The sequence below is a fragment of the Primulina huaijiensis genome, chromosome 11, assembly GCF_012295235.1.
Source record: "Primulina huaijiensis isolate GDHJ02 chromosome 11, ASM1229523v2, whole genome shotgun sequence".
Taxonomy (NCBI): domain Eukaryota; kingdom Viridiplantae; phylum Streptophyta; class Magnoliopsida; order Lamiales; family Gesneriaceae; genus Primulina; species Primulina huaijiensis.
Genome location: NC_133316.1, coordinates 20768953 through 20782071, shown reverse-complemented (window position 1 = coordinate 20782071; position 13119 = coordinate 20768953). Strand labels below are relative to the sequence as shown.

Sequence of the window (13119 nt, the reverse complement as noted above, 5' to 3'; positions counted from 1 at the left end):
CTCAAGAGAGATATCATCGTAAAAAGCTTTTCTATTTGGTGTCAACCTTAAATTTATAAATCACTTTTTATTAATTTAATATATTATAATGGGATATTTATAATAAAAAAAATAAATTTTTTTTAATGAATTGAACGGATTCCATATAATTTTTGTGAATTATAAGTGAGTGTACGGTCCCATTTTATGAATATAGATTGATATATAATATATCCAATTCTCCATTGTGATTTGTGAATCCACACGCACAATCCGTACACAAACTGTTCGAGCTTCGGATAAGGGAAATCCATGGCGTCTCTGTCGAACCAGACGTTGACTTCTCTCTCCGCCGTCACCAGGTCTGGGCGCAGCTACCCGAAATTCGTCGTCTCCGAACAGAGCCGATTGGCTGCCACGGGAATATCTGGTTGTAACAGTATTTGTGTAAGCAATACGAGTAAATGCAGTAAAGGAAAGATTGTGTGTAAAGCGGTGTCCGTGGAGCCTCAGGCCGAAATTGAAGGCCTCAATATCGCCGAAGATGTATCCCAGGTGAGCTTGTTATTGTTATTATCATTGTCATTATTTGGTGTTTTGAGGTCATTTTAGTGATAGGTGTGAGTTTATAGCGAAGCATTCTTGCTGTGGATCTGACATTGTGTTAGTCCTAGACTTTTTTTTTAAAAAAAAAAATCGTATAGCGAAAATTAAGATGGCTATTTTTAGTTGCTGTTTGGTGTTACTTTGGTTCACTTTCTTGCAAGTAATGCTTCTTAACAGCTTATTGGGAAGACACCGATGGTGTACTTGAATAATGTTGTAAAAGGTTGTGTTGCAAATATAACTGCGAAGCTTATGCTGCAGTGTCAAGGACAGGTTTAGTATACTCTGGTTTCCAATTGCAAAATTGTTTTGTTAGGATTTTCCTACGTTTCTTAGAGTAAGAAAACTTATAGTTTTGCAGTTTGGGTTTTTGTTATGTTCCGTTTATTTATATTTGAATGTTGCTTTCAGGATAGGATATAGTATGATAACTGACGCCGAGGAGAAGGGGCTTATAACCCCAGGGAAGGTAAGATCATTGGTCATAATTTCTGATTCTGGTCAAATAGCTTGAAAAAATTGTGTTAATGAGTCTTTGACTTTACTTTTGCTTTATGAGATTTGAGCCTATGGACTTGGTACTAGTATTATTTTCATCCTGGTGTTTGTAAGACTTGGTTTTGTTGTTTTCTTTGCGTAAGCATTTATGATACTGATGGATATGTTGTGAAATTTTGGATTTATACTAGAGTATTTTGGTCGAACCTACTAGTGGAAACACCGGAATTGGTCTTGCATTTATAGCTGCCTCAAGAGGATACAAGCTCATATTGACTATGCCTGCATCCATGAGTCTTGAGAGAAGGGTTCTTTTGAAAGCATTCGGAGCTGAACTTGTTCTAACTGATGCGACCAAAGGTATGAAGGGTTCTGTTCAGAAAGCTGAAGAAATATTGAAAAGCACCCCAAATTCCTATATGCTTCAACAGTTTGACAACCCTGCCAATCCTAAGGTTCTTCCCTTGCGTATGTTGATGCAATATTATTTTAAATCTGAGTTTAGAAACAGTTTTTTGTCTGCTTCACAATCACATGTGTTTATGGGTTGAGGTGAAATTGGGGTAATTGTTGAAATCACGTCTCTCCTCTTCTTTTATATTAGATACACTTTGAAACAACTGGCCCAGAGATCTGGGAAGATACAAAAGGCAAGGTGGACATACTCATTGCAGGGATTGGCACTGGTGGGACAATTTCAGGGGTTGGTCGTTATCTTAAATTACATAATCCTAATGTCGAGGTATTATGTGGTTTTTTAGATGAAGTGTTTATAAACCATTTACTTTGTCTGTCATTTATTATAACAATCATTGCTCATGTCCTGTTAGATTATTGGTGTGGAGCCCACAGAGAGCAACATATTATCCGGTGGTAAACCTGGTGAGCGGACAGTGTTTTATTGTTGATAGTTGTGTAAACTTTTGTATATTTCTAGTAGCTGTAATTTGCAACTGCAGGCCCTCACAAAATTCAAGGAATTGGAGCAGGTTTTATTCCAAAGAACTTAGATCAAGATGTGATGGATGAAGTTATAGAGGTTTGTTTCTTACTTCCTTAGCATTCTATAATGCTCCTTGTAAACCTTTCTCCAATTATGAATACCCTTGGTGAATTTTTTTTACTGATTTGAATACCAAGATGTGTGTATTAGAATAGGTGAAATTTTTTACTGATTTGGATACCAAGATGTGTGTGTATAATAGAATATCAATCATTGATGTAAACTTAAGCTGGCACTTTATAAATTAAAATGCCTTCTCATTTAAACTTTTCAATCCTAACAGGTCAATTGAAGGGAACCAGTTTAATTTACCTCTTTACAAGGACATCACTTTTGACTGGTGTTACACCTATATTATTTGGTTGTTCAACGTCTCTTTTCTCGAAAATTTGACTTGCACTTCAGTCATTTTGTTCTGACTGGCTTTTTCTTGCTTCATTTTCAGATATCAAGTGATGAAGCAGTTGAAACTGCGAAGCAATTAGCTCTTCAAGAGGGGTTACTGGTAAGTGCCTCGTGTTATCTGGGAAGATAGGATTGTTGGATAATAAATATTACAGTAACTGATTTAAGTTTTCGAACATTAAACTGTATTTTCACGTGTCACGCACGGGCCTTTTCGAACATTGATAAATGTAAGATATATGTGCTGCGGAATGAGGGCCTTCTATATCAATTGGATAGGGTGTGTCTGGAAATAATACAACTTATTTCGTTCTCTGGCATGCTTAGTGTCAAACTAGGACAGACTAGAGAGTATGGGTAAATAGTTATTTTAACTTATGACAGTTATGATGTGATGATGTGTCATCCGTGTATATATAAGCTTCTACTTGTTTGCTCCAAAGATGTTCTGACATAAATATGAGATGGGGAAATATTGATTAATGAAGGCAGGAGTAACGTGTCATCCACAACATGTTATCCACAACATGGTAATAAATATAATAAGTGCCTTCCGTGAAATACTGTGAAGAATCATAACTTAAAAAGTGTTCGAGTAACCTACATGGTCTGGAATCTTTGACGCCTTATGTAATTGATAATGCTTTAAAGAACCACCCATGTGCTCGCGGTCTTTTTAATGATTTACTTGGTTTTATATTGACAAAACTTGAAGTTACTGCGCTGATTAGATCATGTGAATATGTGCTTAGGGTGTTGTAAATACACCTGCGAAGTTAATCAACCAAATAATTCAGTTTGGAAGACATGATGCTACACATAATTGTGTTGTATGTGGAATTTGCTGAAGGGCATTATTTTTCAAGTTTTTGATTTAGTCAACAGGGATGCTGTGTATTATGAATCTCTGTTAAATATTAATTTTTACCAGGTGGGAATATCTTCTGGAGCAGCAGCAGCAGCTGCTATTAAGGTTGGAAAGAGGCCTGAAAATGCTGGCAAGCTTATAGCGGTATGTTGATTTATGGCAAGCCATTTCTCCTGCTGTTACTGTTGCAATCCATTTGATTTGAAATTGGTGTATAAAAATTTTACATTGCTCATTCGGCCTGCAAGAATATGTTTAATAGCTGAAGGTGAAGGTCAGAACACCATCCAATATCCAAGCGTGAGCAGATGATTTTGGTGTTAAAAATGATGGGTGCCTATAATGGTATCCAATTTTTGAAGTTGCAATGATTGATTCCGTGAATTCTATTTCTTGGTTTTTGAGTTCTAATTGTTTATGATGTACTTGTTTTCCTTGCGCTGTAGTTAGTATACTACAACCCTGAGACAAACAGCCTTTTGATTTCACGATACCTGTTTTTCAATTGAAACTTTGGAGGAGTTCACCACCACTTTATGTATTTTAAAAAAATACTGAATGCAATCAACTTTTATCCGACTAAAGAGTTAGAACTATATGTTGTTGCAGGTTGTGTTTCCTAGCTTTGGGGAAAGATATTTGTCGACGGTTCTATTGCAGTCCATACGGGAAGAATGCGAGAAGATGCAACCCGAAGCTTGATATTATCCGCAGATCACGAATAAACATTGGTTTGATATTGTTCTGTATTATAACAATTTGTTGTCGGGTTCCAAAGATCGTGTATGAGCAGGGCCAGGTTTTATCACCGCAATCTTTGAGTTCTCCGTATGTTTCTTTTTTCTGATGTATGGTTTGTCATGGGGTCATTTTATTGTGGGATTGGGTTGGTGGTCAGTCAGATGATAAATGGAATGGAGGTGTTATCAGTTTCGTCGAGTTGTGAAAATTACATGATGTATTTATTATTCATCATTTGATTAGCCATCATCTTGTTATCTGTTGTATTTTATGGTATGACCGAATACTGGTGATTTTATAACGAGAAATGCAATTTATGTTCCAAAAATTGTGAATAAAATTATTGTTGGTAATATTACTTTTTCCATTTCATGCTATGTTTCATTTCAAAAAATTTCCACATATTCACGTTTCAAAAAAATCCCACAAAAATATTTAGGTGTTTTGTTGCCAAACTGAATAGCAAGCACGTTTAAAATTAAACATCAGTTTGAATTTTGAAACAAGTAAATGTCACTTTTGTTAATAATGTTAGGCTAAAAACAGGGAAAAAAATTTTCAAATTATCTATGCCATATTAAATTTTTCTTAACAATAATTGATATGTGATGACTATGACGACTATGTATTTTTAGTAGGTTTTTTGTAAGTCTGTTTTACGGATCTATATATAAGACGAGATGCGATTCATATTTACCGTTAAAAGTAATATTTTTTATATAAAAAATAAATTTTTTCAATGAATTCGATTGAATTGGATATTTATCTCACAAAATTAGTCCGTCGACTATCTTACCAAAATTTTTGTTATGTTTTTTCGTATTGTCAAAGTCAATTATTGAATATACTTTGCGTCAAATTGTTCTTATTTGTTATCACATATAAGAATATATATGATCGTTGGTCCCAAACTCAACCCTGTCTTAGTAACGTTAAAGTTTCAATATTATTTTCAAATGATCTCATCAAAATAATAATAATAACAGGAGCTTAAAGTCATATTTTAAAAGATTAATTAATTTTTTTAATTTATATATCACATAATTCGCTAATTAATTATTTTTTTATTTTTATGTGATTAATTAACAAATTATTCATTTATTTTTAGAATTTACTAAAATAGATTTTAGAAATTCGAAATTAATATTTCCATTTAGACGTCAAAAGGAATTTAAAAGAATTAATTTACATGGTTATTTGGTCAATTGTTGGAATCAAATTTCTTGTTAAGAAATGAATTTGACAGAATTTTGGTTTCTATTTGAGTGAGCTAGGAGTATTTAAATCTAATGTGTTGTTTTTTGAGTAGATTTATGTATAACTTGGCTTTTCTTAAATTCTTAAACATGATCCTGGTTTTTCTTTTCTTTTTCAATGGAAGCATATAAGATTGAAGAAAGCAAAGAGAGAACAAGGGATAGCCTATTGACTAGAGCACTAAGTGGCTCATAATCTTGAGATGAGCCCAAGCCGTGACGCGGCTTGCTTGTCTCCCATGGTTTTAGAGTCTACAGTAAATCTTATTGTTTAGAGAATTTTATGAAGGGAGTTAGTTGCATTAAGAGTTGATATAATAAAATCTAAATATTAGAAGAAAATTTCACAAGATATCATCCTGTATGTAATTTATCTACTATTGAAATAGAGTAAAACAAATATTTTCTAGGAAGGGAAATAATTAATATTGCCTCGACTATCATCTTGGATATACTGTGCTTATAGTTTGCTGGTAGGGATTATTTATCCTTGAAAACATTCCACGGCTAATGCTTCATGGTGATAGAGTGCACTTCATAATCTTGCTGCAGTTTAGCTCGCGTCTATGCGCAATGGTTAGGCCTTGCTTTGATTTGATCCTAGTTTCAATAAATTTGAGTTAGGGGGATATGTGGCTAAAAAGACAAGCGGTGATTAACTTGACATCCCCTTTTCGTTTATTACCCCCAGAGGGGTGTGGTAATAGTGTAGCAAAGGTGTTTTGGTGATCTTGAAATGACTTGAATGTATGATGGTGGGGCTGGTGTTGAGATGCGAAGGAAGAAGTGGCAAAACTCATAGTGATAAGTGCTGATAATGATTGAGTTCTAAAACATGAAGCATAAGGGAGTGAAACTGCCCTTTCTTATATAAAAAAAGGGAAAAGGCAAAAGGCCACAAAACTTGTGGCAGTTGAAAGGCACAAGGAAAATGTATGGTGTTTTTTACTTGCTTAATGGAGGTGATTGATGTCAGTCAAGGTAGACTCAGAGGTCACTCCATCCCAAGAACAGAAAATAAATTTTATTTTAATTTTAATTTTTTTTGAATAGTTCAATTTCCTCCTTTCAAATATATAAAATTGCCCTCTCGTCTTAAATGATATAACCATTTAGGCTCTATTTATTTAGGATGCAACATTTGTGGTCAAGGATAAATATACGTTTTAGATCAAATTAACTCTTTCCTTGATCCATCCTCTACCTTTTCTAATTTTTTTAGATGCAAATGGAGATCATTGCAGAGTGATTCATGCTCGTTCTCTTGGGTTCTTACTTCTTACCTTTAATCCTTCCAGATCTAGTGTGTCGAGAAAGATAACTAAAATACTGTGAGATAATTAAGAAGCATCCCAAGGTATAAATGGTTGATGCAAGGCTACACCAATTATTAAATGTAACCATAAGTTGGTGATAGTTCATCTCTTAACCACATTTTTAACAAGTTTTGCTGTATTAGTGATGTTAAAATTTGATTGAATTCATGCAAATAGTTCTATGTTTTACTTTTGTAGTTTACGTATAGACTCATTGTTTCTACAACTTGCAGGTTCAAGGGTCTGCATATATAGGATTCTAGCTGTTTGTTAAAAATATGACCGAATCGGAGTTTCTGGATGCCGTGCCCTCGCTCCAAAGACAAAGAATCTGCTTGTTGCTGGAGGCCTATCGGGTTTTGTCTTTGGGGTGTAGTTCTATACTATGAGGGCTGTTGGTGGTACTGATGAACTTCAGCTAGCGATTGACAAATTTGAAGAGCAGAAACATAAAAATGAGACAAAGCCTAACTGTTGTATTTTTTGTAAATCGAATGTTTCTTTTGTTTTTTAGAATGTTTGTGTGAATTGCAGGGGCACATTTTGTCCTGAGTCAATCTTCATGTTTAAATAAAAGTACTCTATGGCGAGTATTTTGCAATACTTCAATCTTAGATCAGTCATTTTAGTAACATATTGAGCTTTGGAGCGGCGCATTTCTTTATTATTTACCTGAAATTTTAATCAATTTCATATATTAACCTTAAATAAAAAGTTTCCAAATACTTTTTTTTCTAAAAAATAATTTAATTAAATAGCTATTAATTAATCGATAAACTAATATATTATTATTTTAAAGATTATTTTTTTATTCGACAAACATTATTTAATTACATAAAAATCATTGTATTTCATTAATGTTCATATCATATTTCTTAAATTAATCTAAAAAAATAAAAAATTTTGTGCATGTATATTTATAAAAACAAGTAAATTATATTCATATTTTTAATAATTAAAAAATATTCATTGTATTGGAAAACCAAATAAAATTCACCGTATAGCATAAATAGAGGTCGCTTGCATCTAAAAGTTCAATAAAAAAAGTTAGAGATGGAATCCAACTAAATTTAAATTTAAAGAAAACAAAATTACATTAATATTGGGTGCATTAATTATCTATTAGCAGAGCGATCCAACCGTGACGTTTGGGCTGCGTACGATTTAAAATATTAAAACTATATTATTACTATTATTTATAACTTTCAGTAAAACGACAAACGTTTCGCCACAAATAGAAATTTTTATATTGTTCTAGTTATATTTGTAATTATAGAGAATTATCAATTAATATATTTATATCATGGTATTCTGGAAAATTATTATTTTATAATTTATTGAAATTATTAATTTAACATATTGGCCTAAGTCTGGACTGAGTCAAAATATTATTTAGAGAAGTTATAATTTTATCGAGTATTAATTTAGAAATGCTTTATTGTATATCACTAGGGATGTAAACGAATCAAGCCGCTCGTAAGCTACTTAGAGTTCAGTTCGATAAAAAACTCGTTCGAAATCGTTCCTTAAGTTTACCGAGCCGAACTTGAGCTTAAAGATATTCGACTCGTAAGCTCGCGAGCCTATTCATGAGCTCGAACTTTGCTCTTTTATATGGCTTGAATTCGACAAGTTTGTTGGGTAATGAGTGTAACATTGGAATGCAACATGCACTCTTTTGTCTCACATCAAAATTTCAGTGAAATACAACAGATTGAAATGTTATATAATGATAAGCATTCCTCAATTATCATATCTTAGTTGGTTTTTTAGCTAAAAATGCTTGACGAGCTCGAAAAAAAACTCGAAAATGGACACTTTAACGAGCCGAACTTGAGTCAGACTCGTTAAACATTATAGAAGAGCTATTAACGAACTGAACTCGAACTATTCGCGAGCTTAATAATTTTCAAATGAGCAGAGCTCGAGCCTAAAGGTAAAAACTCAAATCGAGCTCGAGCCTACACATATAAAATGAGCCGAGCTCGAATATTGCTCTGCTCGACTCATCGTAATATCACCAACATTAATCAATTCACATAGGAATTTTTTTGAATAATTCCGAACTACATGTCTCTCAAAATATACTACACGCAGATTCATGTAGTAAATCTTCAATTTCCTTTGACAAAGCTCGATTGATTGAACTTCAATTTATTTATGCTTGTAATATTATCGGGTAATTTGCATTCAGCTCCCCACATGACTTCATGTGTTCGACATTCACCTCTTTTGGCGTGTAATAATTTCTACAGTTGGTAAGTGAGGTAAATATCAAATACATAGAATATAGGGAATGTTAATGCAAATAATCATGATATTACCTAGGTTTAACATTTCATATGTTTTAACTATTGTCCATAAAAAGTATCCATCCTGAAACACCATCAAAAGCCTTGAAGTATCGGTAAGCAAACTTAAGAAGAATTAGTACAACAAAATGGATAAAACACTTATTACAGAACTCAGTCATGNAAATTAATTTTTGCCTCAACTAATTTCAGATTTCAGGATTGTCTCTCCAACTAAAAATTCGACTAATGAAATGGTGCCAAATGACTGCTCTATAGCATCACACTGCAACATAATATCTAATCTTTGATTGAGAGATGTGCCTTCAATTTGCCAGCAAGGTGAGGCATCATGTTGATGCCGTCTTCAACAGACATGTCAACACATGACTCCAAATTTTTCATCGCATTATTGCCGTCACCCTGAACCTTAGCTGTGTCAAATTTGTCTTGGCAAACCCTTAGAGACCTGCTTAACCGTTCCTGCGAATACAGTTGAAAAAGATGATTGAGTAAATAACAAATCAACCTTGCTACTGTTAGAAAAATAAAAGTGCTATTATTCTCATTATAATCATCAAATGTTTTGCACAGTTCGCTACATAACATATATTAATGCATATCAGTTACTACCGAGAAATAAACATAGCACTAACACTTCAATACAAGGTAAACAAAAGTTAATATCCAAACCATTCATAAGCTCTTGGCATGTTTACAATTCCTTGATTCAGAAAACAATTCGACCCAAAACTAATCCAAACATGAAAAAAATATATGCCTTAGAAAAATCATTTTTCCTCCTATCAAACAACATAGTGACTCCATTGAACCTTATTACAATCACCACATGAAAAGGAAATCATTCTCGGAACTGCATAAGCAATGAAAAATTATTCCAGGTCACCTAAATCAAGTTCCGGTTTTGTAAAAATATAATTCACACAAAGATAATGAAATAAGAATGACTGTCAGAGTATATCTTAAAAATTCATCATGTTGGCCCAATATCTGATCTGCAAGCAACATAAGGTAACACCCAAAGAAACATAGACAAACTGTTCAGGTAAATTCATAACATGCAAGCACCATTCACGTCCATGTTCATAAATCATGAAGATTCTGATACACATGAAAGCCAGTCGACAGAACCAGTGCTTTGAAATTCATAACCAAAAATTGCAACAACAAAATAAGAAACCTATGCTTCATGTCCAGCAAAGAGAAATACAAATTGGACCCGATTAAAGATGAACAAAGAGAAAAATCTCTCCCTCAGAAAAATGGAGGCCCTATTTCCATATTGAAGAATAAAACCCGAAATCGAAAAACAAACATCCTTGATTCTATTTCATTTACCATGGAACAAATCAAAAGAGAATGAAATAATTACTTGAAAGTTGGCCATCTCATTTTCAACAAGATTCTGTGCGTTGATAACAGGAGCACTGCAATGCTCTACACAGTTACCGATTTCTTCTTTATTCTTCCTCCTGTCGAAACACTCGTGTGCACACTTAAAGTAGGCTTGCTGCAAACCCAAAACAATCAAGCACATATGGTATGTTTGAAAATTTAAAATTTTCGAAGAAATTCAAAATTCATACTATAACATCACATAACCCTTTACATCCAATTTCAGCTATTTTCCCAAAACCGTCCGCACTAGATTAAAAATCATGCCTTTTGAAACCAATTTTCAGATAAAATCCACAGAACCACATCTTGACACCAAAAGGGAAAAATAAAAATAAAGTCACGGCCCGCTAGAAAAACCTGGAGGGTGAATTCGATGTGATCCTGTACACCGGAGAGATGTGAATGCGCAGCGATGTTAACTTCATTGAGCTTCTGCCTCAATCTTTCGTTGACCAATCTCTCTTCAGCTGCGGCTATGTAATCCATGCCTGGGAGAGGTAGGATTGGGGTTTTAGGGATTTTGCTCCTTTTTCTTTTCTCGGGGTTTAAGGCGGAGAATTGCTTGCTTAGGGGTATTTACAAAAGATTGTGTATTATTAAAATATTCATGTGATTAATAACGGATATTATTTTAAATACAAATAAATTAAATTTGAAAATATTATATAAATGGTGTCACGACAAAATTAAATTGAAAATATTATATAAAATTGAAAATACAACCTGATCGATGGCAAACAAATACATATTTAGATACACTCGACCGACCTCTTGAGAATGTATGTAATCTTATTCCGACCTAATCGGATATGGAATGAACTTATAATCATGCAAACGCATGTTCGAGCCTACATTTTTCAGAACTTTTTTATTATGTATTTTATTTCTTGAGGCTTTAAATAAATTAAACTATAAGGGATTGGGTTTTAAATATGGTATTGGGCCTGGCCCATTTATTTTTTTGAAGGCTAGGGTTTTAGTCTCCGGTCCTCGCCTCGCTATAAATATCACCACCAGCAAGTTTTTTGTTCATCCAGGACTCCGTAATTTTGCATTTTGTCGAATTTTCTCTGTTTTTTTCAGCAAATCTCTGTTCGGTTTTTTTTAATTTATTGAAAATTAGAAGTGTTTGGATTCGCAAAATTTGCGAGCCAATTTGCAGAGCAAGGGCGTCGATTCTATGAATCAATGATGAATCACTTGCATTGAAGGTTGGCGAGATTCCGCGATTCTCCGTGCCTTTCAGATCTCTTTTGATTATGGCCTCGAACAAATCGCTACATGTTTTTTTCATCAAAGTTTTATCTTCTTTTTTTTGTCCAGATTCCTGGTGTGGTGTTTACTTCGCAAGATAGGGTTTTTTAAAGTTAAGGATGTGATTGGATGGAGATTAAAGACTTAAATCCATCGTAATTTGAAATCAGAACATCGAATCTGTTTTCAAACCCAATTACCTTCTTCCAAACGCACCTCTACCGAGGAAACAAATTTCAGACCATCGCTTAAGAGTAACAGGAGGGAGAAGGAGGTAATCTGCCATCGGTAGAATTAAAATAAAAAAATTCACAAGTCAATTCACTCTTTAAAATTTTTTTAAACAAAATTCACCTCATAAAAAAAATTAATTTTTCACATATTTTAATAATTTGTGTAGTTTAAAAATCTGAGGTATTAATATAGAGTTTTATAAATAAACTTTACATAAATTTTGTGGCATTAAAAACAAATTTTTAAAGAGTGTCATAAGTATTCAAATTTTAAATTGATTTTTAATGACTCTATAAAATTAATTAAAGTACAAATATTAAAACATAAATTATAATTGTAAAATATCAAAAAATTGTTTTAACTTCAACTTAAAAGATTATTTGGATGGACTTCTAAAATAATCTATCCTTGTACCCTTCATTCAAAACACATTTCTATCTTTCACATTCAAATCGCATTTTTTTTGGATGACTATGATAATTTTTAAATATTCTAATTTTACTAAAGCTATAAAAAAAATTTTTAATCAAACTCAAATTTTTAAAAATTATAGATTTCGATTTTTTTTTTATTTTGGTGGTTTGAAATTTAGAATTGATTATGTGATTTTTAGTCGATAATATATACAGTAGGACATATCTTTATTTGGTACTTTAGTGTGGTTAGTGATTAATGTAGCATCTTTAGCATTGAGGCTCAATAATTAATGCAATTATAACTTAAAAATATCGTTAATCGTAAAAGAAAATGGACATGCATTTATGAATAATTATGATTTGATACTGGCTACATGCAGATCTTGCTTATCTATATATATATATATAAAAGCAGAGTTGTCTGCTATATTTAGTAATTTCCCGCCCAAATATACATTCTAAAAAAGGAAATGATCGAAAAATGTGGTAACATATATATTATAATAAATGTCTAAATATATTTAATTTATTATTAAAACTGCATATTAATGTTTGTGTGGATGACTTCTTGAAAATTGAATCTCTTCTTGGAATTACAAACCAAATTAAATTACATTTCAAATTTCAAATCCAGAAATTAAATTCCATTCTGGAAATTATAAACCAAATTCAAATTGTTATTCAAAATTTAAATATGAATTCTGAAAATTTGAAAAATGTTTCAAAAATTGTGCTCCGTTGAAATCATTTTATTAATTTAAAAGTAATGACACGTATATATAGATGTAAGGTTATTATAATTAAAAAAAATTCATCTATATTTTAGATGAACT

At 32.5% G+C, this 13119-nt stretch overlaps 2 protein-coding genes, 1 non-coding gene and 1 pseudogene across 3 annotated transcripts; 3 read left to right on the top strand and 1 right to left on the bottom strand.

The window, feature by feature from the left end:
* The first annotated feature begins 222 nt into the window (after nt 1-222).
* On the top strand, nt 223-4292 carry LOC140987938 (cysteine synthase, chloroplastic/chromoplastic-like; annotated as a pseudogene).
* A 2020-nt stretch (nt 4293-6312) lies between these two features.
* Nucleotides 6313-7186, top strand: LOC140988468 (uncharacterized). Its single transcript, XM_073457477.1, is given in 2 exon segments — nt 6313-6337; nt 6966-7186. Coding segments are annotated over 2 exon segments (246 nt in total).
* Nucleotides 7187-9063: 1877 nt separating this feature from the next.
* On the bottom strand, nt 9064-10961 carry LOC140988220 (uncharacterized). The gene is made up of 3 exons (XM_073457212.1): nt 10740-10961; nt 10357-10494; nt 9064-9446 (listed from the first exon to the last, which is right to left on the bottom strand). Exons 1-3 carry the CDS (start codon nt 10866-10868, stop codon nt 9264-9266), a joined length of 450 nt encoding a protein of 149 aa, XP_073313313.1. The 5' UTR covers nt 10869-10961; the 3' UTR covers nt 9064-9263.
* Nucleotides 10962-11543: 582 nt separating this feature from the next.
* Nucleotides 11544-11666, top strand: LOC140989096 (small nucleolar RNA snoR86). The gene has a single exon (XR_012177440.1). It is a non-coding gene; the product is annotated as a small nucleolar RNA snoR86 (small nucleolar RNA).
* The last annotated feature ends 1453 nt before the right edge of the window (nt 11667-13119 follow it).

Coding starts and splice junctions, on each gene's coding strand:
- LOC140988220 (XM_073457212.1), bottom strand. CDS start 10,868: ATGGATTACATAGCCGCAGCTGAAGAGAGATTGGTCAACGAAAGATTG. Junction 10,495..10,739: donor ACATCGAATTCACCCTCCAG/GTTTTTCTAGCG, acceptor TTGGGTTTGCAG/CAAGCCTACTTTAAGTGTGC. Junction 9,447..10,356: donor ATGAGATGGCCAACTTTCAA/GTAATTATTTCA, acceptor CTGTATTCGCAG/GAACGGTTAAGCAGGTCTCT.